The 27994-nt window shown below is 28.2% G+C and overlaps 1 protein-coding gene across 1 annotated transcript; it reads left to right on the top strand.

The window, feature by feature from the left end:
* Window positions 1-4: 4 nt before the first annotated feature.
* Window positions 5-19054, top strand: LOC136085501 (uncharacterized). The gene is made up of 11 exons (XM_065806815.1): window positions 5-38; window positions 3685-3836; window positions 4600-4741; window positions 8709-8776; window positions 9272-9346; window positions 9429-9480; window positions 12369-12456; window positions 13282-13411; window positions 15853-15900; window positions 16197-16268; window positions 18929-19054. Exons 1-11 carry the CDS (start codon window positions 5-7, stop codon window positions 19052-19054), a joined length of 987 nt encoding a protein of 328 aa, XP_065662887.1.
* The last annotated feature ends 8940 nt before the right edge of the window (window positions 19055-27994 follow it).

The following is a 27994-nucleotide window of genomic DNA, read 5'->3' as shown; positions in this document are numbered from 1 at the left end:
GACCATGAATGAAAGACCTGAAGGACCAGAATTCTCAAGTTCATAGATTTCGTTGTTTCACAGGAAATAAGAACAGCATAAACAAAGCTCTATGAGTTGTCTTGTTTCAGATATAGTAAGCTTGGTGGAATATTTGTAGGAATCATCTTTATTTAATTGGCCTACAAGAATTAAAGTGGCTTCCTTTAATGGTATTGATGGATACAGGTTTATTACATCAAATGAAACTTGAACCCATGAATTTGCTTTACTAATAAAATCAAAAGAATTTTACAGACATGTTTAATTTTTGTTTAAGACAAGTTGTATTTTTTGTACTAAGTTGTTCAATATTCTATAATTAGATGTGTCGATAGCTGATATAACTACTCTCATAGGATAAACTTTTTCAGGTTTGTGAGCTTTAACAAGACCATACATACGAGGCGGGTATATGGAGAAGTGATCTTTTTGAATCACTGGGATATATACTTTCATATTCTGTTTTTGAAAACCTTGGTTTTTATTAGGTTGTGAGAGAAGTTTTAATTTCAATAGCATAATTTGCATAAATATTTCTGACAAATTTTTTTAGCTATTTCCATTTCCCTCTTTTTAAATAGCCGAAACAATTTTTTAATTTTCTTTAATAACAATATATTTTAAGGAAATTTATATCTTTTTTACATAAATATTTATACTTTTGTACTTCTGATTTAATAATAATAATGATAATAACTTTTATTGCTGAAATTTAACAAAATAACAATCAAAATAATTTAAATGTTTATAATGTTAAACGAGAGTGTGTAATTAGCACGCTCTATATCAGCCGGTGACTAATGTTTGCTTCTAATATATTTGTCTAATCATTTTTTGAATATTTTTACTGATGTAGGTAGCATGATAGGCAGTGGAAGACGATTCCATACAGTGGCTATTCTATTAAGAATGAAATTCTCTCAATGAACAACATTCTTTTATTAATTCCTTTTTTAATTGAATGGGATTTCTTCTGCAGATTGCTCTATTAACTCATCAGGTTTTATTATTACTTTTGACGTAGATATACACCACTTAACTTGAATGAAACCGTGGACAATTTTGAAGCACTCGATTAAATCTATGAGTTTCTTGCATTGTAGCAATTAAACCTTTTTTATCGTGGTTCATAACTTAGATGTGAGAGGCTTCTTGTTTGAGTTGCTATTTTTTGAACTTTTTCAAGAACTGCTATATTGTATTTTTTGATGGATTCCACATTGTTGCCACATATTCTAGAAGCGGTTGAACAAAGGCTTTATACAATATTTCAGCAATTGCGGTGGTGCAGAATTCAAAAGTGTGTTTAGTCAAAACTAGCATTCTGTTAGCTCTGTTGGTGCAGTAATTAATATGTTGGCTGTATTTTTCATCAGTAAATGTCATAACGCCTAGATCTTTTTCTGAATCTGAACCTTCAGTTCGAATTCTTATGTTATGATCGTAGTCAAGGCTAGTATAGTTTTTGATTATACCTACTAAAATGCATTATTTTACATTTACTTAGGTTTCATCATCATTTCATCATAAAAACACCCCCTGCCTTGGGGCTCTTGGTTGAGTAAAGGCTAGAGATGGTGTCTCGATAAAAATACTCATCTTGGGCAGATGTTAAATGCACCCGGCTACTGTCTTGTAGAAGGCCTCCTAGGCCTCGCACCCCTTCTTCATCTATTAGGCTGGCGCAGATGTATTTTTAATACATTGTTTCCAGTTTAGGATGTTGAATGCTGGATCTTCTTGACTAAATGCATGGGTTTTGCTTGTGTCTCAGTTTTTATGACTAGGCAATTCATTATTATCTCCTAATGAGGGTACAGCTCTAAAACTCAGTTTTATGGTTCTGAGGCCGGCTGGTAGTCAGGTTTCCCGAACTCTGTGGTAGCTCTCAGAGAGGCTGATTCCATCAACAGCTGAAAAATATCAAAGTATTAACAGTGCCATGTTGCACATGGATGGTGTCCCTGTTTGTACTTTTGATGTGCATTGCGGAGGCCACATTTGGAGTCCTTTGCTACGGCTTAGGGTTTATTAGTAGTAATGAGGCAATTGCTTGGGCTATTAAACGGTGTTCTGAGTACTATCTATGCTTTGAGTCAAGTTCTTCAATCTAATTTAAAAATGAATAAAGTACCAAAAACTATAAAACACAAAAAACCATCATCATCACCAAGTTTTTTAAACCTATCATTCACTAATATTTGTGGTCTTCAAAGTAACTTTTCTTCTGTTGAGTCTTATCTCTTGCAAAGTTCACCAGACCTACTTGCTCTTTGTGAGACTAATTTGAATTCGGCTGTCTCATCTTGTGATCTTAGTGTTGATGGTTATCTTCCTCTAATTCGTAAAGACTCCAATAGTCACATGCTTGGCCTCGGCATTTACATTTGTAAGAATTCACCCATTTGTTGTGAAACTAGGTTTGAATCCACAGACTATTCTTTCATGTACTTTCGTTTAGCACCACTTCATTCTATTGCCTTTCTCTTTGTTCTATATCGCTCTCCTTCATCTCAAGACTGCACTCTTTTTGACGTTATTTCTGATCATATTGACCAAGCTCTCTCTCTTTATCCATCAGCTAATATATTTGTTGTCGGTGACTTTAATGCTCACCACTCTGAATGGCTTGGCTCAGAGACTCTGCAGGCATTAAAGCCCACAACTTTTGCCTTTCTCAATCCCTAACTCAAATAGTCAACTTTCCAACTCGCTTTCCTGACAACCCGAATCATCAACCTTCTCTACTCGACTTATGTCTCGTTTCTGATCCTAGTCAGTGCTCAGTTTCTCCACATTCACCCTTAGGTTCTTCTGATCACAGTTTGATCTCTCTAAAACTAATATCTCATTCTTCTTCATCACCTGAATCCCCCTATTATCGAACCTCTTACAACTACAGTAAAGCTGACTGGGATTCTTTCCGTGATTTTCTTTGTGATGGCCCTTGGGTAGAAATCTTTTGTCTTCCTGTCGACAATTGTGCTTCTTACATAACTTCGTGGATTCAGGCTGGCATGGAATCTTTTATTCCCTCTCGACGATTCCAGGTCAAGCCTCGCTCTCCTTCATGGTTTTCCTCACACTGTGCTGCTTCGATTGCCAATCGAAACCGTTACTTCCATATTTATCAGCAAAACAATTCTCCAGAAAACAGACGTCTGTTTATTACTGCTAGAAACAGTTGTAAAAAGGATTTGTCTAACGCCAAAACCCGCTGTTCTCAGGTCATGAAATCTCGCATCTCATCTCAAAAATTAGGCTCTAGTGACTTCTGGAGAATCTTTAATAATATCAATAATAAGGGCAAATCTATAATTCCACCTCTCTTGTATGGTTCAGACTTTATCACCTCACCTAAAGACAAAGTCGAATTGTTTGCTAAAAACTTTGCATTAGATAAAGGTGGAGAGGTTAAGGCCATCGCTCTTGACATTTCAAAAGCTTTTGATAAAGTTTGGCATGCTGGTCTTCTCCATAAGCTTTCTTCTTATGGTGTATCCAGCAACATCTTTAAGATCATTGAATCCTTCCTTTCCAATCGTAGCATAAAAGTTGTCCTCGATGGACAACACTCTTCTTTTTATTCTGTTACTTCAGGGGTTCCTCAAGGTTCTATCCTTGGCCCTATACTCTTTTTAATTTACATTAACAATCTTCCAGATATTCTCACATCTAAGGTGGCATTGTTTGCTGATGATACTACCATTTATTCTTGTCGTGATAAGAAACCAACACCCTCTGATCGCTTGGAAGGGGCATTTGAGCTTGTAAAGGATCTCACTTCTGCTACAGCATGGGGCTCACAGTGGCTGGTGAACTTTAATTCAGATAAAACTCAATTTTTTTCATTCATGTTCAGCACATTCAGTACAAGGTTTTAATTTTAAACTTTATTCAAAATATTAAGGCTGCCTCAGAAATTTTTATGACTTGTATTAAAAGAATTTAGCTCTATTAGTTTGTATTGGCTATATTCAGCTGTATTACTGTTGCCCTTTCTTGTTACTACGTTATCATTAATTTTTAAGCAATTATGTATTGTGTATTCAGTCTTCTCCGTTTAGCCAGTGCTTTCACGCTCAAGTTTTTTTGTGCTTGCTCACATGCCCGCAAAATATTGACATAAAAAAGCGCTTGTGAAAAAATATAAGAGTTTTGTTTTAAATTGCAATTTGTTAATTTGTTTAACTTTTATAAAATATGGCTTTTTTTTACCAGATTTTTTTAAAATTATTTTATCTAGTATTTATTTGAAGCATTCTTTTTGTTATTTTTATTATATTTTAAATAGCAGACAAAATGAAATTTTTAAATCGCGCAGGCTAACTTAAAAATGACCATCCTGCCAGCGTTTTTTTGTGCGCTGGCATTAAATTTTAAACAGAAAAGACTGTATATTGTATTGAATCAAGAAAGTTTATATATGTTAGTTAGCACTTGTGATTGATTTTAAATATTTAAAATAATTCTTTTTTATTTTGTTTCTTTTTCTTTTTTTTAATCGATTCATGGATATTTTGTTTTATATTTACTAATATTCTAAATATATCATATATATAGTATGTTTTATTTTAGGAAATAACAGATCTTTTGGCAAGTAAGAAAGAAAACATTAAAATTTTAACAAATTCTGAAAATGATGTTGTTGTTGAAAATCTCACAACTCACACTGTCATTTCATATGAAAGCACAATGGATTTGGTACAAAAGGGAATAAGTAAGGAAATTTTTATTAATACTTTTGCAATACAACGATTGTTGTTAATTTTAATTGATATCTTTAAAGTGTTTGAAAGTATAAATAAATGTATATATATATATATATATATAAATTTGAAAAGGAAAATATAATTATATTACGTTTTTTAAAAATTACTATATTATGCGAAATGCTTTGTCAATTATTAAATACATAGTTTATTACATAAATATTAAATACATAAGTTATGTGATTATTAAATATATAATTTAATATGTAATAAAAATGTATAATAAAAATAAAAATTATTAAATACATCAATTACTATGTAAATATATTAAATAAATAAATTATTAAATTTACTTATTACTTTATTAAATAAAGTAACAAATTAATTATAATGTTTACAATAAACACATTTTATTTAAATTATCAAAGTATATTATATGTAATTACATTTATATAAATATGTATTTAAATCTTTTCAAACTTTTTAATTTTATAAACACTTTAATAGCGAAATTTTTTAGTGCAAAATCAAATGTTACATAACAACTCAAATAGCGTAGTAAAAAGTACTGGTTTCTATAAGCATTAAAAAAAACTCTAAGATTAAAATTTTTAGAAAATAATTTTAAAAGAGGTTTTAAAAGCTAAAATATTGTTTTGAAATTTATAAAACCATAGGATAAAAAAAAAAAAGAAAAAACTAAAACTATAAATTTAAATTAATAACTAATTGCAACGTTTTAATATGAATGATAAAAACCAGGCTACTTAATTCAAAAAAACTGTAATGCTTTAGCGTCTTTTAAAAAATGAATGAACTCAAAAAAATGACATATTTTGTTTATGTAGCCGTACGTTCAACTTCAATTTTGTTTTGGATAAAAAATAAATTGTTAAAACAATAAAGTTTATACACAATACTGAATTTATTAATAATTTTGGAACAACTAAAATGATTAGAAAATCAATGCATATAAAATATATGTCAGACAAAATGACTGATAGATGTCGTTTTTTACCGGACAAGTGCCAGACAATGTCCAATGTCCGACGCCTATTTCGAGCCCTGTATACATATTATGTTTTTTATATATCGTACTCGTCTGACCAGGTTATTTTGTATCAACATCATTTTTAAACTTTGATGAAACCTTTTTCATAAAAACTTTTACCCAGGAATATAAAAATTAGCAATTTTTATAGTTTTATAATTTTTATAATTTTTATAGATTGTTTCAAGTAACATTCTTTCAAGCTTTTGCCATTGCAATTCGTGATCGCTTAATTTGCCTCTTGTGTATCTTATATACTGGACAATTAAAAAAAAAAATTTAACATTTGACTTGTTGGTATCTTTATCACCCTATATCATTTGCATCAAAATTATTATGCAAAAATTATGGGTTGATAAACTCAATTAGGATAAAATTCCTAAAAAGAATGTTTTTGATGTTGATCAATGGTTTTAAGAACTAAAATATCTTCAAATAATAAACATTCCTAGAAGCCTGCAAATATCTTGAACTGTTGCAAATAGATTGATACACATTTTTATGGATGTGTCTTTTAATTCATAGAACGAAAAGATTAATAAAGTATAAAATAAACAAAAGTATAATAGTTGCCCATCATAAGTATTTGAGTGAGTTGCGATCTATTAGTTGAGTTATTGAGTTATTGCAGTCTATTAGTATGCAAAGGCTTGAATTATTTTGAGCTGTTCTTGGTTTACGACTTGTAGAGAAGATTGTTAAAGTTTTGAAGCTCGCTTGAAAAAATATGTAACTATAGGGTGTAATAGTCTTATTGTTTTCTGGTGGATTAGTAATCAAAGTCAAAAGTTTAGGCTGTTTGTTGCCGGCCGTATCAGATTAATTTAATCAAAACTGAACTAAAAGAATGGAGGTGTCAACAAAAGTTTATATAGCTGGTTTACTAACTAGAGGAATATCAGTGAGGGAGTTTAAATATCAGTGAAAGAATTTAAATATCAGTGAAGGAGTTTAAATATCAGTGAAGGAGTTTAAATATCAGCGAAGGAGTTTAAATATCAGTGAAGGAGTTTAAATATGACAGTATGATGGATCAAGTTTTTTTGCATTCTTTAGAAGAAAAATGACCACACAATTACATTGAAGTCACGCAAGAGGCTCACGTTGAAGTAAAATAGAATGTGTTGATGAATTTTGTGTTATGCAATGAAGTTACTGCTCAATTGCTTTATGTAAATAAATTCTTATGTTAGAAAATACTTGTAAGGATAAACTGATGGATACATCACTTTATAAGTAACTGTCAAAATGTACATTATTGCTAAAGCTAAACATTAAATTAAGGCTAAACAGGAAAGATTAAAAAATAAATATAACAACATTAAAAAAGAAAACATGGTATCAATATTATGCAAAACTATTTTTTTAAATCCAAAAATCAATGAAGATGGTTTACTGTGTTCTTGTAATCGATTGCAAAACATGTATTACTTGGACTTTAATTTTAAGTATTGAATAATTTTGACAAGAGGTCATATAATTACAAAACTGACAGTTAAAAATCGTCAAAGGAAATCATGTAACGGGAACTTACTGATTACTGGGAACTAATTAACTGTTGACAAAGTTATCAGAACAATATTAGGTCAAAGACAAAGATAAGAAGAAATCTGTGAATCAAATTGCGACAAATGTAAAATAAAAAAATGTCAACCAACAATTGCACTTCTATCAAGAATTTGCTTAAAAGAACCAGTATGTGGATTTTTTAGAGTTTGTGTTGGTTTTGCTGTACCCTTTCTTACTATGCAGGGTATGAAGAAGACCCGAAATTAAAGATACTTTTGCTTGTTAATTTTTTTTATTATCTCATGCAGTACATCTCAAAAGTGCCAGAAACTTTGATACAAATTTATTCCTCCATGCTTTTTATTGCTTGGTAAACAGAACAGGAATACCATTTGTTGTTTTGACGGACAGTGAAACAAATTCGGTTTGTAAAAAATTATGAAAAGTAATTATCAACAGATAATTTCTATTAGTTTACAATATCTGTGAACTAAAATTTGTTATTACTTAGATAAGAATAAAGTTAATAGATCTTCAAAAGAATCAAGTGCCACTTAAATGGTCCATTAAGATCTCATCTTGTTGGTGTATTTGAAATAATGGTCAAGGTTTTATGATTTGATGCAAAATGTACAGTAGCATCAATACTAAAAACCAATATTACTGATGTGCTGAAAGTTTGTTTAGTTCCTGATTTTAAGGACTGAGTTGGAACTAAAAAAGTTTCTAATTTTGTATCATTTTGAAAAAATGATACAAATTTAGAAACTTTTTTAGTTCCAACTTTCTTTAGTTCCAGCTTTCTTCCTTTTCAAAATGTTATAAATCAAATAAAAAAAAACAAAATGCAAAATTAAAATAGATGACATCGTATCAGCCATACATTGGTCGCTCAGTAGAATTACAAAAGAGTCATCTTTACAAAAGTAAAGATAATGTGTCAGAATTGTGAAAGTTAAGTGATAAAAAGAAATTTATAAGACCAGTAATAAGATTGTGTCTTCTTAAGCTTCTTACCTAAGAATGTTTTGATGGAATTGATTTCATAAAAGTTGGGGACTGATGCATTAACAGTGACATTATTTTGATACAGTAGGATTATGGGTTTTAATTGTTCTAAAAAGTGCTGATAATAAGCTTCTTTATCATGCAACACTAACATAGCATTTTATATATTTTTTAAATCTATTTTTTAACAATCATATATAATTTATTACTAATATATTTATTACTTATTAATAATTTGACAGTGTTAAGTAATTTTGAATATTATTAGAAAAATTTTAAAAGTGCCTCATGGATTTGTTTTTAAATAAATGTGCAAAATAACTACAGTAAAAGTTATTGAGCATATATTAATTTCACAGAATTATGATATAGAAAGTTCTTATATTTCTATATTTTCTTATATTTAGTTAATCGAAAAATTGGCATTACAAACATGAATGAAAGGAGTAGTCGTTCTCATTTAATTTTTAGACTGGTATTTCTTATTATTTTTAGACTGGTATTTCTTATTAATTTTTAGACTGGTATTATTTTTAGACTGGTATTATTTTTAGACTGGTATTTCTTATTAATTTTTAGACTGGTATTATTTTTAGACTGGTATTTCTTATTATTTTTAGACTGGTATTATTTTTAGACTGGTATTTCTTATTAACTTTTAGACTGGTATTATTTTTAGACTGGTATTTCTAATTATTTTTAGACTGGTAATTCTTATTATTTTTTAGACTGGTATTTCTTATTATTTTTAGACTGGTATTTCTTAATTATTTTTTAGACTGGTATTTCTTATTATTGTATTCCTTGTTTTTGATTTTAAAGTGAGAATATTTAAAAGTTCTTATTCCTTTTAAGGAGATTTAAAACCTCCATAAAAGGCTAAAAGTGTGAATATAATTTATTTTTATATTATTTGTTTTTAATTACAAATATGGTGGTTTTTTAAGTATAGTTATTTATTATTTGATAGGTTATAGAAAGTAGAGAAATCTCAGAACTAAACAACAGTATGGAAGCTAATGGTACCATCATAGCTGCTGAGCTAGTAACTGTTTACACATTTTTATTTTCAAAATGTTTTGAATTTGATATGTTAATTTTATTTGTTTTTGTAAAACTTTTTCTAGAATGTTGTTGACTTGGCTGGTTCAGAAAGAGCTGGCCAAACTGGAGCCCAAGGTAATTATATTATATATTATATTTAAATTTTTAAAATATGGAAGTTTTATATTTTTAATACAACTTCAAAGAATAGTCAAGAGCTCTTAAATGTTTTGGGATATTCAAATTTAGGTTACTTGATCCCAAACATAAGTATAATAAATATACCCTGTTCAGTACAGTCATAAAATCACTAAACTATTTATGGTTTAGTGATGATAGACAGCACTTATTCATGTTACAACATTTTAGGCAAGTCCTTCATTAATGGGCTAGTAAAACTATTATCACATCCAGTTGTTTCAAAAAACACTCGAGTTGTCATTGGGAGGATTTAATATTCAAACCAAGCTTACTAATAACTGTGTCACCATATTTCTTCAGTTTGTTAATAAGATGTCCAACTACATTTACAATGGGTTTTTAGACCTTGTCTTAAAGAAAGAAAGAGTATCATTAGAAGAATCAGCTCAAATATGACAACAGTATTGAAAAAGATGACTTTGTGCTTATTGGATAGTCCAAGAGAATTTCATGCATATGGTGTCTACATGTGCATTAAATTCTCTCAGTTCTCCATTACTTAAAAAGCTCCATTTTGTCATCCTGTGTTGCTTGATATGGTATCAAAGCACACTCCTATAATGATAGATTTACACTTGAGCTGCAGAAGAACAGCATCAGTGGTGACTTGTCCAGTCCCCAGACAATGTCAAGAGGTTTGCTATTGCCATATGCTGCAGATATAAGCCAGATATTTAGACAATCAATTAAAGTTAAACTGCAGAGATCAATTTTCTGCCCCAGTATACAACAAATTTTGATTCTTTATAACATGGTTTTATTTGCTCAGCAGTTTCATTACAATTATTGTGACTGACAAAGCACAATTTTTTTTGAATCTAGGGAGTGTGATGAAGATGTTAAAGTGATAATTGAAACTGCGCTAGCTGTTTATATCCAGGCAACCCAGTTTAAATCATTGCTTAAGTCAATATCATAGTAGCACTGCATCATGTGAGTGCAATCTAGAGTTGCAGCTAATTAGGTTTTTTTAAAAGTGCTTATATTTTTCTTCATTGACTGAACGGGTATGAGAAATTGTTTGCAAGTAATACATTTTCTTTGTCATCATCAATAATTGCACAGAGTAATGCAAATTACTTTGTGCAATTTTATGGAGAGTGATCTGATTTGTCTGCTTTTCCTTCTGGCAGATCTAGTGCTTGTAACTTAACTTCTCTTTGTTTATTCTTCAACAATAACACTTGATGTTTTTGGTGACTAATATGTTTACCATCAAAGTACAGTGACCAGCTTTCTAAATGTAGTGTTTTCTTTTTGAAAATAATTTTATGTTGTGGGTGATCTTTTTCGAAAAATTAATCAGAATAAGACCAATTTTCATTACTTTTTGGTAAAAGTTCATCAATTTATGACACAGGAAATTAATTATTTACAAAAAGTTTAAAAGTCATAATACAAATATATATTGACATATATAATTTATAATATAAATGTATATATGTGTGTGTGTGTGTGCATATATATATATATATATATATATATATATATATATATATATATATATATATATATATATATATATATATATATATATATACATATATATATATATATATATATATATATATATATATATATATATATATATATATATATATATATATATATATACATATATATATATATATATATATATATACATATATATATATATATATATATATATATATATATATATATACATACATAATATATATATATATATATATATATATATATATATATATATATATATATATATATATATATATATATGTATATGTATATAGGCCGTGGCAGGATTAAATGAGAATGAGAGTTGAGAAAAGCTCTCCTAAAATGAACATGGCAAGCCATGCGAACTGCTCCTCAAAACAGCTTCTTACCAGAGCTTTTGGTTTTTGCACAAGCTATCTATTTATTCATTTAAAAAATTGTTTGTATATGCAAAATTTGGTTTTATACTTGTTACAATCGTATGTTTGTAATGTTAATGTTACAAGAATATATACATAAATGCATCATTTATTGCTCTTTGTAAAAATACTTTAGATGAGCGTTGTTTTTGTGTTTTCACACTAGCTATCCATTTTTTTTATAAACAACATTTGCTTATTTGATAGAAAGTTTGGAAAAGAGCTGCAAAAGTTTTTACTACTTATAAGAAATGTTTTATATTTTCTTATTGTAATAGAATGCCATTTTAAGAATTATTACAACAAATAAAAATTCCACAATAAAAATGAATAATATATTAATGTAATTAATATATAAAAAATATAATTTAAAACATAAAATAAAAATTATTATCCCATAATTTAGAGTCTAATATTTTTATATTTTTCAGTTAGTATAATCTAATCAAAAACATTTGCATTTCAACTGATGCTCTTTTTTAATATTTTTTTAAAATGTATAAAAATATATATATTTATCTGAAACTCTTTGAGTAGTTCTTAATTTAATTGTAGCATACCCTTTATATTCAATTGTTTTTTTTTTAAATAAGTCATGCAAATAATTAATTAAAAAGAAAAGCATAACCTACATGTAGAGGCTAAAACAAGAAGTGTAGTTGCTTTAAATTGACCTTGTCTTTTCTTCTGCATCTGTCACACATTCTTTTTTTTTAATTTTATTGTTCAATTGCTTAGGTAATGATGATAAGGTTTGCTTAATATTTATTTTTTTGCAAAAATATCTATTATTTTTTGCCCAAGAAAATCAGATACATAGATTCTAACTAATTTTTTTGACTCTTCATCTTTTAAATATAGTTAGGTATAGCTTTTATGTATAATAAAAATCTAATATTAACATTTTTATTTGCTATAATTTAGGTATTCGTTTAAAAGAATCATCCTTCATAAATACAAGTTTGATGTCACTTGGTGTAGTTATCAGAAAACTTAGTGAAGGTGACAAAAGGTATTTCCAATTTTTTATTTATTTTATGTTTAATTTTTTTTTAAACAAATGTTACAGTTTTGATCAGGAATGGATGCGAAAGCATTTTCTTGTTGTGACAACTTGACCATGGCTTGTCAAATGTTTTGAGAACATTCAAGTTTAAGTATGTGTCCATGTATGTCTGAATAAAAATTTCAAATGTGCACTAAAAGAATTAACTTTGTAGACTTTTCTGATCAAATGTTTTTATATTAGCAAATCGCTTTTAAACAAAGCAACAGTTGACTTTTATTGATTGTTTACAAAAATAAAAATTTTAAATCTTTTTTTTAAGTCATCAAAGTTTTGTAAAGTTTATTATATATAATAAATTTTATTAGTAAATTATATAAAATTTTGTAAGTTATATAAAGTTAAGATTATATAATGTATAAATTGTATAACATTTATTTTTAAATATATATTAATTTTAAAAATTAAAATAACAGTTTCGCTTCCTCTTGATAAGTTATGTTTATCATTTCAGTTTAACCATGAACGCTTAATATTATTTTGATACATTAAACTTTAATTTTGCTAAGTAGAAAATAAAATTAAAATTGAAATGTTTCTTATATAATAAAAATTAGATTTTTTAATGTAACATAATAACATTTAATGTGTTTTTATATTTATTAAAAAGAAATAACTTACTGAGAAGTTAAATAATTTGGTTTTTTTGTGATGCCAGAATATCAATATTTGGTTACCCTGTACTATAAGCTATTTTTTTCAGTATTATATTTTTTGTTTTTATTTTTTGTAAAAAGCTAAAATAATAGTCAAAGTGTTTTTGCTTTACAGTTGTCACATTCCTTATCGTGACTCAAAACTCACTAGACTGCTTCAAAAGTCTTTGGGTGGTAATGCTCGGACATGCATTATTTGCACTGTTTCACCAGTCGTTCTTGAAGAAACACAGCAAACACTATTAGTTAGTTTTTTTTAATTTTTTTATAGTATTTACTTTATAATAAATTAATTAAAAAAAAAATAACCTTTTTCTAGAGCTTTTTTACTTTTTCTTTAAAACTAATCGGGCTAATACAGTTGAGTAGACTACTCTGCACTACTTTTTTGTTATTTATTGTTGTATGCAGAACCAAGTTTAGCAGAATACTTATAGAGGGTTGGGTTTGAACTTAGTAGGTTTACTCTACTACTACACCATTTTTGCATGAAAACAGTAAAGTCAATCTAAGTTAATTTGGCTTATTGGTTTGTAACTTGCTCAGCTTGTTCTTGGTACAGTTTTTTCTTTAGGTGCTCCCTTATTTTCGATTAGGTGTATCTGATTACAGCCCCTGGAATTAGGGTCAGCATTTAGTGATGCTGATCTAACTACCGACCTAAAAGTGTCTGAGATCAGCCGTTTTTAGCTTTTAGTGTTTCAGAAGAAAGGGGGTTGAAATAAATACTCCTGATTGTGAACACTGGTCTTTATGGAAGGTAAATAAAAGACAGAGTCAACAAAGCATCTGATTGTTTGTTAAAAAATTAATTTAAATTAATGTCATTAATTGACCAATTGTTCAAAGTTTGATTTTTTACATTGAAACCATAATAGGAAAAACCAATTGCAGTCTTTTTCATTTCTTTATCAGGTAAATAATTTTAAATTAATTTAATATTTTTTTCAAACCTTATTCTGCTATATTAGGCTGTTCCAGTACGTCATATTCCTTTCTCTGAAAGGTTTTTTTAGTAAATTGTAGCTTGTGAAAAATTGTCTATATATACATACAACATGGGTTGTGGGTTTTTAAATGTGTTTGTCATTCTCAAACTACAACTTTTCTTCCAAATTTGTTCAACGAATATGAATTACCCTTTCTAAAATTTTTACTTCCTACACCTCCATTTTTTAACAATATCCAATATGTGTTCAAATCTAACAGGCTTTCCATGAATAAATTGCTTCATAAAGTGATGTCGGTAAATATAGTATCACTTGTTTGATTTTAGAAAACATTCTAAATTTCATGAAATTACTATTCAAATGTTCAATCAAAGGCCAAATCTAAAAATCCTATTCGAACAACTTTTTGAAATTTTATTGTTATTATTGAAATATATAAATATATATCTTTTAACTTCAAAGTAATTAATCCTTACCATCTATTGACAAATAATTGGTTGATCAAGGTTTTTGACCAGTAAAGTTTTTCTTGTAGCAAACAATTATACATGGTATAAAAAAAATATTTTAATCAAAATTTTCAGGCATTTAATAGTCAATCCGCAACCATGGTTTTTTATGCAAGTTTTAGTTTCTTTCAAAATCATTTTAATCAGATTTTTGTCAAATATCAACTTGTAAATTTCTATAGATGTTTTATTTTCCGTTATCTCTTTCAAATTTTCCTTATGTTGGTCTCCTAGGGATTTATACGATTTTGAGTATTTCGGGCTGAAGTTTTGCCAGCATGGCTGATTTTTTTTATGTTTAGAGTTTTCTTTTGATCTCTTCCTTTTTGTTAATGTTCTTGTTGTTCTTCATGGTTTTTATCTTTAAAACTTTTCATCACTAACATTTTGTACACAACGAAGTTTCAGTTATGCAATTACATCGTATTTATTGTCTTCATCCAAGTTTGTTTTTGTTCAGATTTTCTTTGTCAGTCAGTTTATTCACATTATTTGGTGACAGTTGTATCATAGCACTATAGATTAAATAGCATATCAGCTACCACTATTTTGTCTTGAGCCATTAACCTTTTAAACGTTGGAAATTGTTTCCAGCTCATTTTGAAATAATAATAATATAAGTAATATATAACAAATGTTTGAACATTTACAATCATGGCAACTAACAGAGCTCCGCTATGATAAATGTCAGTTTTTTTTTTCTTGTAATAAACGTTCAGAAAAATATATATGTAGTTGGCCTTAAATTTGATGACACTGCCATCGGAGACTTTTGCTTTTTGCGAGGTTTGGCCTCTGGATCTTGACATTCTTGAGGCAAGTCGTTTTGAAGAGTTTGATAGTCTTTGATAGTTTGATAGTTTCTTTATAACTGTTGTTAGTTTTGCGTCATCAGTAAATAAGGTAATTATATTTTATGTTGTTTATAACAACATAAAATTTAATTACCTTATTATGGGTTCGCATAAATCTAAAAACTACATTTTTTCATTTTTTGTTTTGTTTGTTTGTTTTGTTTTCATTGCAACCACATGCAAATAACTGCGTAGCTGTCAAATCTGTATGTAAAATAATAAATTGTACTATTTCATGAACCATATTGATGAATAAGTTAAAAAAATACAGTTACTATTCAATAATCTTTTTTGTTGTTCCCATGTGGTAACACTGTATTGAAATAGGTTAAGGAAAAAACAAAACTAAATAATTTATGCTTTTTTTTTATAGTTTGCATCTCAAGCCAAAGAAGTTAAAAATCGACCAACTGTTAATGAGGTAATCTTAATTTTAATGATTGTTTGAAATTTTTCTATATGCCATATTCATTTTTGCATCATAGAAACAAACATCAGATAAAATAAGAAATAACAAAACAAATAGTAATAAAATAAGAAAGTTGTATTTTAGAAACAACTATATAATAAACATAGGGGTGAAGTTTATAAATGGAAATTTATTATTTTTCAAAATATAAATAAAACTTTAATTTTTATAACAATATGAATGACTGTTAAACTTTTTTATTTCTAGTTTAGATAAGTGACATCAAATATCAAAGTTTTTTTTAACAGGTTTTAGATGATAAGTCAATGATGCGGAAACAGATGAATGAAATAAACCTGTTAAAGAAAAAAATTATTAAAGTAAATTTTTTTTTTAATTTATATTTGACAGGTATTTCCACTTTCTTTAAATAATTATTATTCAAAAAAGTAGCAATTGTTTTTCATTTCTAATAACTTTTGTGGGATCGCAATTATTGTTATCTTGTATTGAAATCTCATTGTTTGGTTACAATTATCATTAACAATTAGTTTTTTTGTATCAATATAAGTTTCTAAATAAAATAAAAAAAAAGTAGAAAAAGTTCATTGAGAAAAAAAAGTACAACTTGAGTTTTAGCTTTTTAAAGTTTGAAATTTTTTTTTAAATTTTGAAAGCCCAATATAATTTATAAAAATCATAACTTAAGTATTGTGGTGGTAGAACGAAAATCATAACTCAATTATTGTGGTGGTAGAACAAAATTTAAATAAAAGTTACATTTTTAATATATGAAAAATTTATATAGTGCATAAGATATATTTAAAAAAAATTTAATGTTAAAAAAATATATATATATTTTTTAGTTGGAAACAGGAATATCACATTCAGAGAAAGATAAAGTAAGTACAATTATTTGGTTTAAATCTTACAAATAGTGGGAATTCAAATCATAATCTTTAAAATTAATTAAATTAGTTCAAATTATAATATTTAAAGAACTTTTAAACCACAAATCTTATGAGTTTTTTTTTTTGTATGACTTGACGTTTTCTAGCGATTTAACGTTTATAACAATTGCATTAACGTTTCCATCACGTCCGTTTTTTTACAAAAGTAAAAATAAACAAGATCGTTATTATTCAAAACTAAGAATATAATAATAATAAAAACTATAGTAATTGGAATTTTAATGACTGGAAAACGACCCTCCTTTGACATAATGAATCTGCGGCAGTACTTTTTAAAAATATTTTATTTAATCGTAATGCAAAAAAATAAACTAATTTTAAAAATTAAATTTCCGTCTTGAAAATTGACGAGTGCTAAAGGAAAATTTTTTTTTTTCTTGACAGTTAACTTTTTGGTGGGAGGCATATTTTTTGTGTGATCAACGCTTACCATTCAAAATTATGCAAACAATTAATGTAATGCTATAATTGATTTTGTTATTAAATCAAAAAAGCACTAAATACTTTCAAAATATTTAATTTTTAAAATGACCTTAATTTTTGAATCAAATTATCTCTAAAAATTAAAATCTCAACAAATAGTTTTGGTACTATTGTTAAGCTGTGGTTCTTCTTTTTGCAATAAACAAATAAAAAGTTATTGTATTTTAAGTCATCGGTTGAACAATGGAAAAACATACACCTAAAACTAGTTTGTCGGCATAAAACGTCAGATGTTTTTTCGTTAGCCATGTTTTATCGATTATCGATATTACTTTCTAAGATGTTAAAGTGCCTAACTAGGTAAAGTTGCTTACCCTTAGGTAAGCAACTTTACCTAGTTAGGCACGGGAAAAAATATTTACGTTAAGGACGGCTGGGGTACTAAACTACCCCAACTAAAAATATAGGTTTTTATAGAAAATATGTTGAACTTTTTAAATTAAAATGTGTGCTTTCAACAAAAATATCATTTTTCTCAATGCTTTTTAAATAAAAGTGATGTTTGAATTCATTTAAATAAAAACAAAAGTTATCTTCTAAATAAGGCAACTATTGTAAACAATTTTGCTATGAGCCTTGCAAACAGAATGGCTACATAATGCACATTTTAGACGGGTTTTTCTGTGATGAACACGAGGACACATATAGCATCTTTTTATGCGCTGCTCTTGAATTGGTTGACCTTGATTTAATAGGTTATTTAGTGCAATTACTTGGCGAAGATTATTATTTGCAACTATTTGTGGAAGATTGTCATTTGCATTAAGTTTTTTAATAAAACTTTTTGATAATTCTTTTTAAAATTCTCTACTTCTATGAGAAGCCCCATTTTTATAATTTGGGTGAATTGACAAGAATAAAATCAAAGCATTGTATGCTGCAATATCCAAAATATTACAAAACATTGTAAATGGCCATCAGTTACACTTTCGGTGACTTAAACAGCACCTGATAACCTGGTCTAACATGTCAACTCGATCTTTATACTTGTTGTACCATAGAATGACACGTGGTTTTTCATTATGGTCCAAAACAATATCATTAATGTGATGGAAGGTTGATAATAATATTACTGCTTTGTTTTTCTTAGGTACATAAGAAACTATAGTAGAGTCATTTGAAAACCAAAAATGCTAGTGTAAACTGATCAATGTAAGGCTGGCAATAACTTTTTTGGTATTTCTTTATTTTTTTTAAAGGTGCCATTGAATGTAATTTTACGTCCTAGCAATCCACGTACAAGATGAATGTTTGTAAAAAAATTATCAGCTATTATGTGTCTACCCCTTCCTTTTAAATAATCAGTTAGTTCAAGAACTACTCGTGAACCTTGTCCAATATCACGTACTCCATTTACTCTACCAATATACGGTTGCAAGTTTATGCAACCGTATATTGGTAAAAGGTTTCAGCATCACATAATATCAATATCTTCATTCCATACTTTCCTGGCTTAGAACGCATAAACATCTTAAATAGACAACATCCCCTAAATGTAACTAGTTGCACATCGACAATAAGATATGCACTTGAATTGTAGTTGCTCTAACATTTAGTAATAAAAATTTCCATTATATTTCTTAAAGGTGCAAATTTGTTTTAAACCGTCGTGGATTCTTATTTTTCTCTCATCAAATCGAATGCATTGTCGCAAGGTAACAAATCGATCTCTTTGCATTGAAGCCAAAAATATTGGTATGCCATCAATCTAAAGGTTTTTAGAATGGAACACTCCAGCTAGGAGAAGAACTCCAATTAACTCATAAAGCTCATTTACTATCGTGACAACCCATCCTTCTAGTCTTTTTTACATGCTTCAGCATTAGTGCAGTTGACAATAATTCTAATCATTTCTGGTGTTATAAAGAGTTTAAAGGCAGTATCCACACTTTGGCCGCAAACCTGAGCTGCAAACTTTGTTGGGCCAGTTGGTTGTCAAATAATATCGTGTGCATGTGGCTGAGCAGCATCTACACGTAGAAGTTCACTCCAAATTTTGTCACCATTCTTTAAAATAATGTTTTGATCTAAAATGTCCTGAACAATTCATCACTTTCATCAGAGATGATAGCATCTGATTCATCGTCAGCTGTAATAATATCTTCTTCATCGTCTGTAAGGTTTTCGTCAGCTGATCATCAATTGAAGAGAATTTATTAAACCAAAAATAATATTATTAACCTCTACTGCAGGATTTCTCGTTGGGCGACTCATGATATTAATTATATTTATTCTAAAAAATAGTTTCAGTGTTTATCAAACAAAAAATGTGAAAAATATATAAAAATTTTAGACATTATTATTTTGCATCAATAATATAAATATTTTTGACATAAAAACAAAATATATGCAACATAAGCACACTATTGTTGTTACAGTGATTGTATATATATAATGCATGTATGGTATAATTTACTCATTAAAAAGATAATAAGTAATACTTATTAAAAAATTACTAAAACACAAGCAAGTGTTAAACTAAACATAATTCATATATTTATTAATTTGTTAACTAAAAAATTAGAAAATTTGCATAGGGTATAAAATACCCTAACCATCTTTAAAATAACTAAATTTTCAACTATCAATATCATTGTCAATTTATTAAAACTAACAACTTCCTTAAATGGTAATAGAAGATTTTCTGAAATGGCAGTTCAAATAGACAAAATTTGTTAACGTGGCAATTAAAAATAAACTTTTCTGGGCGGAAAAATACCCCGCCGTCCTTTAAGGGCTTAGATGATATGTTTTAAGACGCTTAAGATGAGATGCGGCTTTTTATAAAGAGAAAGCGTTTTTTTATAGTTATTCTCCAAGGAGCTTAGCTTTGGTATTTTAAGAGCAAAAGTTCTTTCAAAAAATTCGAAAAGATAGCAAACTGTTTTAGAAATAGGAAAGATTTATTGTTTTTTTAAATGGTTTTTATGTATTACTTTTTACTTTAGTATAATCGTTAAAGATACAATTTAATTTAATTTTCTTTTTATGATTTTTTTCTGTTATTCTCGAATTTTTTTGAGTTCCTTTAAAAAAGTTCATCTTAGGAAACTGGTTTCCTAAGATGAAATGATTGGGTATGTTGAAAATAACGCCACTTTTGGTATAAGGATTTTTTTTAACGAACTATTCATTTATGAATAGGTGAATGTTAAAAGGGCGGAAGTCCAACAATGTAAATTTTCCGAAATCAATGAAAAACTGCATTTTCCCCCATAGTAAATCTTTGTTAATGGTTTATTAATTTTTTTTCTGAAAAAGATAATCTTTTTTACCTTCAAAAAAAAAATTATTAAATCATTAACAAAAATTTATTACAGGGTGAAATGTAGTTTCTTTTAGTTTCCCAAAAGATTAAATTGTTGGACTTCCTCCCCTTCAACATTCACCGACTCTTACATTCTTTAAGAGGAAAGACTAAACTGTGATAACCTGCAAAAATTAATAGTCCAACTAGAGTATCAGTAAACTCAGCAACTCTCATTGACTACATTATTACAACTGATGTCTTCAATAACAATATACAAAAAGTTATATTAAAAGCAGATATATCTGATTATTTCCCAATATTTCTATTATTTAACTCAAATACTAAAATTTAAAGCAAAACTAATAATAAAATAAGTAAACGCATATATGAACAATATTTATAATATAATATGAACAATATTGAACAGTTTAAACTGCTTCATTGGAAACCTATAAATTTTAATGACGACGCAATTAAAATTTATGAAAATTTTTTTAAAACATTTTATTCTGTCTATGATGCCAATTTTTCTATTTGCGAAAAAACACTAAATCAAAAAAGCTTAAATGCTCCTTGGATAACTAAGGTATAAGTATAAGTAAGGGTTTTAAAAAATCATCTAAGGTCAAACAAAAAGCTATATATAAATACTTAAGAACAAAAACACCTTTAATTGAAAAATTTTACAAAGATTACAAATATCTATTTGAAAAAACTCTTAAAAACTTCAAAAAGAATTTCTACTCAAAATTAATTGAAAATGTTAAGAACGACTTTAAACTCACTTGAAAAATAATAATTGATAGAAAAAAAAAAACTTGCTCAGGCTCCCTACCGCGGGTGATTAGAGTGGATAACAAAGATGTTTTTGAACCTAGATTAATAGCTCATGAGTTTAACAAATTCTTCATTGACATCGGTTCCAAACTGGCAAATAAAATTCCTAATACCCAAGTTATGTTCAATAACTTTTTAACACCGATGGATGATTGCACTTGCTCCAATAAATTATCTTCTGAGCTATCATTTGAGGAGTTTCAAGTGTCATTTAAATATATTAAAAAAACACAAAGTCTCTGGAGTTGATGAAATAAATGGAAACATAGTCTAAGAATGCTTTGAACAATTAAAAGATATTCTCTTTAAAATTTTCAAAGCGTCAATACAACAAGAAGTTTTTCTTGATTAGTTAAAAATTGCTAAGATAATCCCATTATACAAAGAAGGAGACAGAGATAATACCTGTAACTACCGACCTATCTCTATTATATAAACATTTTTAAAAATCTTAGAAAAAATTATTTACAATAGATTATATACTTATTTTAAGGAAAATAATTTTTTTATAAAAATTAGTTTAGTTTCAAAAAAAAATAGACTAAGCATGCAATCATCCGTCCGTAAAATCTTTAACTCTTTCAAAAATTTACAATTCACTTTAGGTATTTTTTTATATTTATCAAAAGCATTTGATACAGTGAATCATGGCATTTTGATTCATAAACTTAAATATTATAGAGTGAATGGCGTAATTTAAAATATTTAAAATGGTTCCAAAGTTATTTAACAAACCGAAAACAGTTTGTTTCTTTAAACAATCCTTATCAAAAATATGTTTTAGATATTTCATGAGGTGTTCCACAAGGATCAATTTTGGGGCCACTTTTAATCTACATTAATGATTTGCATAAAGCGTCTTATTTTTTAAGTATTATGTTTACGGATGATATTAATTTATTTTTATCTGATAACAATATTAATAAACTCTTTACTACTATAAATGACGAATTCAAAAATATTTCTAACTGGTTTAAATGCAATAAACTTACCCATAATATTAAAAAAAACGAAAATGTATTTTTTTTCATTCGATAACTAAAAAGCGTTATTTACCCCCAGCTCTACCTAATATCTTTATTGACCAAATTGAAATAAAAAGAGATTGCGTCATAAAACTTTTAGATGTTTTCCTTGATGAGAACATCACACGGAAGCAGCATATTGATTATGTTGGTACTAAAGTTTCTAAAAATATTGAAATTTTTTATAAGGCCATAATCTGTATAAATAAAAAGATTTTATCCCAACTTTATTATGCGTTCATTCATAGCTATATGAATTAAGTAAATATTGCTTGGGCAAGCACTGAAAAAAGTAAGTTATAATCTCTCGATTGCCGTCAGAAACATGCAACACGTGTAATTAATTTTTCTGATCGTTTTTCTCACTCCAAACAACTTTTTTCTGAAATGAGAATACTTGAAATTTACGAACTCAATATTTTTAATATTTTATGCTTTGTATATATAAGTAAAAATAATCTTTCTCCTGCCGTTTTTAATGATCTAATTACCTCGAAACCTACCTATAAATACTCTCGAAGAAATACCAACCTTCTATATGAGCCTTTTTGTCGAACAAATTTTTTACCAATTTTGCATTGATTATCGCGCACCCCATTTTCGAAATAAAATTGTTTTGCCTAATTTCAATTTTGATCTACCTACTTCTTTGCATCTTTTTAAAATTAGGCTGAAAAATCTTTTACTCTCCAATATTATCAAAATTTTACAATAATTTTTATATTATGGAAATACGTATTAAACTTTATTAGCTACACTACAAAGTGATATGTGTATGTAAATTTTATTTTATTATGTTGTACTTATAGCTACTTTATAACCTAATATTTTGTTTATACTAGTATAAGGTTCTGACAATAAGATCTTACTGATCTTCTTTCAGATACCTAGTTTTTTAAATGTTAGTAGCATTTGCTTACTTTATAAATTGTATTAACTTTTATTCTCTGCTCTCATTATATTGAAAAAACGAACTAACAAATGTAAACTGAAATGTTTAAAAAAAAATAAAATAAAATAAAATATAATAATAAATATAAATATTACAATATTTCGGCTGCAAAAAACAATTCAACGTCGACATGCTCAACTTATGTAACGTTCCGTGAGATGTAATCAATAACAAGTTCTTTAATACAATCCACTCAGTGTACGATTAAAATACTCCAGTCCCAGAAAAAATTCTGGAACCAAAAACATAAAATAGTCCTTGCATTACCAAGGGACTTATAAAATCTTTAAAAATTAAAAAAAAATTATATATAAAATACATTAATTAAAATCCAATTCAAATCTACAGATGTATAAAAGCTACAAACTTCTATTTGAAAAAATTCGTAAATAATTGAAAAAATTATTACCCTAATTTAATTACTAAATATAAAAATGGTTCAAAACATTTATGGAAAATATTAAAAGAAATAATAGGGAAACAGAAAACATGTCCAACCAAAAATAAACAACGTATGTCTATGTGAACCGAATGAAATAGCAAATGAGTTCAATAAGTACTTTACTGATATCGGAAGCAAATTACGAATGGGATTCCTTCTACTGATACATTCTTTCATCATCTTTTAAAATCTACCAATAATTCACTTTTCACTATGGTTTATTGTTTTTATCTATTAAAAAGTTTGGAAGAGCGTTCAAATCTCTAAAAAGGTAACAAAGCATTCGGGACGGACGGACTAAACAGAAACATAATTATAGACTGCTGTGAAAACTTGAAAGATAATCTTCTTAAAGTTTTCCAAGCATCTATACAGCAAGGGGTTTTCTCTATAAATCTTCAAAGTTTTACTGATTCACAAAGACGGCGATAAATCTAATGTTAATAATTATCCCCCTATTAAAAAAATGTCTTTTGCCAAAAGATTTGCATTAACATTTTATTGATAAAGTAGAAATCAAAGAAGATTTCATTTAAAGTTCCTTAGTATATATCTTGATGAACGTCTGTCATGGAAACCCCAAATCCACTACATACCAACAAAAGTTGCAAAAAGTATTGGAATCCTATATAAGGCTAAAAATTATTTAAATAAAAATAATTTAAAACAACTATACTACTCATTTACTCATAGCAACATAAACTATGCAAATATTGACTGGGAAATTAACAGGCAAAAATAAAATAAGACGTCTTTATCGCAATCAGAAACATGCAATTCGGTAAGTATATTTTTCAAATCGTTTTTCAAACACAAAACCTTTATTTAAAGATATTAATGTTTTAAACGTCTGTGAACTTTATATTATAATACCTTATAACAACTTATGTTTTACGTTTTATTGTATGAATAACGTATTATTAAATATTTTTACCATTAGTGTATACATACACTATGTAAACATACTAGTGTACGTACACTTAAAGCAATTGCTTTAAATGTTTTTAATAAATATAGTTTGCGATGTAATAGCTATTTCAATAAACCCTTTTGTCGATCAAAGTTTAATCAATTTTGTATAGCTTATCGAGCACCTTACCTTTGGAATAAAGTTGTTCAGCCCAATTTTGTATAACTTATCGAGCATCTTATCTTTTGGAAAAAATTTTTCAGTCTAATTTTGGTTTTGGTCAATTTTTTTTTTTCAACGGATAGTATGTTAAAATATTTTTGACCATTTTTTTTTTAATTATATTTATCTTTCAGACTAGGTAGAAAACGGATTGTAAGCATAGTTGGACCTGCTCTTGCAGCCAATTTTTAAACCATTTTCGCATCGTCGTAATGTTGCTTCTCTTTTTATTTTTTACAAATACTATAATGGGCACTCTAAAAAGCCAGCGTCTCTTAAGTCATCTACTAAAATTCATTCTCATATTACTCGTCATTCAAATAAGTCTCATCCTTTTACTGTGAATGTTATTAAGTGCTCAATAATCTCTTATTCCTCTAGTTTTTTTGCTCCAGCATCACTTTTTTGGAATTCGCTTCCTTCTTTTTGCTTTCCTGATTCATATAATTTGCATAATTTTAAGTCGTCTGTCAATCGTTATCTTTACTCTATAACCTTATCTTTTCTCTTCCAGTAACTTCCAACTCTTATGTTGCTTGGAACTTTAATGGAAGCGATGATGTTAAAAAAAAAAAGTAGTTATTTTGATTTAAATTAATTGTATTATATTTAACTGCATTACAATCTTTATATGGTTCTGGCGACAAGATTATTATGATCTTTTTCCAGATTCCAAGTTTTTATTACACGATATGTAACCAATGTAAACTGAAAGATGAAATAAAAAAAGAAGTTAAGCAAAAAAGTATGATAAAATATCAAGATAAAAGTAAGATGGCTCCAAGAGAAATTAAAGAGATATTCTCAACTTTGTATTCAATTAACAATTTCTTTGAATTTTACTTAAATAATGTTGCAGAAATATATTCTCATCCAATAGATATTATCATCCCAGGGTTTTTCACAATTTAGAAAAGTTGATATTTTTAATCTGAGAATAGTAATTTTCAGCGAAATTATAGAAAGTTTAGATACGGATCAGTTTTCTTCTATCAGAAGAGTAATAATCTCTTGACGCTAATGGTAGAAAAAATCTAAGAAAGCATTATAAATTTGCAACATGTCTAGGTGACATATATTTAATGCTGGGCCATACCTTGGGGTGGGGGGAAAAAAGTGTCTAACTCCCTTGGAAAATTTTATTTAAAATTAGTCGGGAAGTTTTGACCCTGAAGTTGGACCTTTAGTTCTTTCTTGGGGCGGCCCTAATTTAATGTTGATAACATTAACAGAAAAACAGCTTTATAAAATTTTATACATAAATTGTAAGCTAATTGCAGACAAAACAGTCAACAATTATACCAATTACCAGATGTAAAACTGCTATCGACCATAAAAGAGGCCATAAAATCCTTTACGGAAAAGCCTAGGATAAAGCCTATTTTTGAAATAAAAGTCGTATTCAACCGAAATTCTATTGCAGGTGAACGTATTGCGCGGGAATCTTTGCAGTATCTTAATATCCGAAGAGGCTATGTCTAACCATATCAACAACAAAAAAACAAAAAACAACCCCAATGTTGGGCACAATAACATTATCGTTAAATCTTTCAGAATGCATCGTGATGCATCTTCGCTGAACAACTTTTACTTCAAAAATCCTACACATGAAATTTTACACAGTGTTATAAAATGGGTTCTAACCTTGACTTTCTGACCCGAGAAAATCCTTTTGTGGAATGATAGCCACACTATGGGGATCACTTGGATATAGATATCAAAATCAGATTACAACGTCCTGGCAAGTTATTGACAGGGCCATACCGAACGACAAAGACGTGGGGGGGGGGGGGGGGGTAAAATTAAAAAAAAAAATTTTACCAACAAGATTTTTTTTTTTTTTTTTTAGATGATCAAATACAGGAGAATGAACAACATTCATGTAATCACGAGCTCTTTTGATGTTTGATCTTGCTGCATTGAAAAGTGAGACATTCTGATCAAGAGATTGGAAAGTTCTTAATTTTCCTTGATTTAAAAGGTCCTTTGCACTTGACTCACACCAGGTGCAGGGGTGTGCGCTTGAGTGTGCTTGGAGACCACAAATTATATTTGCCAGTTTTAGGTCACAGGACAAAACAAAATCTTTGTCTCTCATATTGATCAATTCGAAAATTTGAGACACATTTGAGTAGTTTTCTTGCAGGTCCTCAGAGACAGCAATAATAAGTTGCCGCTTAACTCCAGTGTCCTTGAAAAACTTGTTTGTGCAATTGAGTTTTGCTGGGGGAGTGTTAGGTTCACGATTTAATTCAATAACTCCAAGGCTTACTTTCAGGAATCCTCTCCCACCGTCAATTCCAACTTTCACAATATGATTGTTTGATGTGCTTCTCATAGAAATGAGTTCATTTTTAAGCTCTCTGAAGTCCTTGCAATGAATGACAGTCCTTCCACATCCAGCATAATCTTTAATCAATGAACTCGTGAAATGGTGAGAAAGCTGCTTACTAACTGCATCAAATTTTACAGCATAGTTTTTCTCAACAATATGTTGTAAGCTGAGATTATTAATTGTAGCAGCTAGTCTCTTGATGCCATTGTTTGAAAGCCCTGTGTTTGCCTGAACTTGAACAAGTTCTTTTATACTAATTGATGGGTTCGGAGGAAATAGTTTTCTAGCTGATGAGGAACCTAAAATAAATGCAGATATTGTTTAATTTCGAAATTTCTAAAATATCTTTTCATGAAAGTTAAACTTTTACCTTGCATTATTGGAAGCATTCTTCACCTTGTGGTTGACTCAATCGAACAGTGCCATGTGGAGAAGAATCCTTACTTGAAACAACAAGAGCAGCAACTCGTTCAGATGCAACAGGATCCTTGGTTGCAACAGCAACAAGGTTATTTCGCAAAGTGCCCTTTGTGCAATGATGAGGTAATCCTCTTCCAATAATTGAAAAACAGTCAGAGCATCGTTTTTGGACAGTTGAACATGGAGTATTTTGTGCTGAGCTCTGCAAAAGCTGAGTTTTCTGTTGACCATTATTTCTCAGTTTTCCAACAGAACAAAT

The sequence above is a fragment of the Hydra vulgaris genome, chromosome 09, assembly GCF_038396675.1.
Source record: "Hydra vulgaris chromosome 09, alternate assembly HydraT2T_AEP".
In the NCBI taxonomy this organism is placed as follows: Eukaryota; Metazoa; Cnidaria; class Hydrozoa; order Anthoathecata; family Hydridae; genus Hydra; species Hydra vulgaris.
Note: the sequence above shows the minus strand (reverse complement) of the source record. Positions and strands in the feature narration are given on the sequence as shown.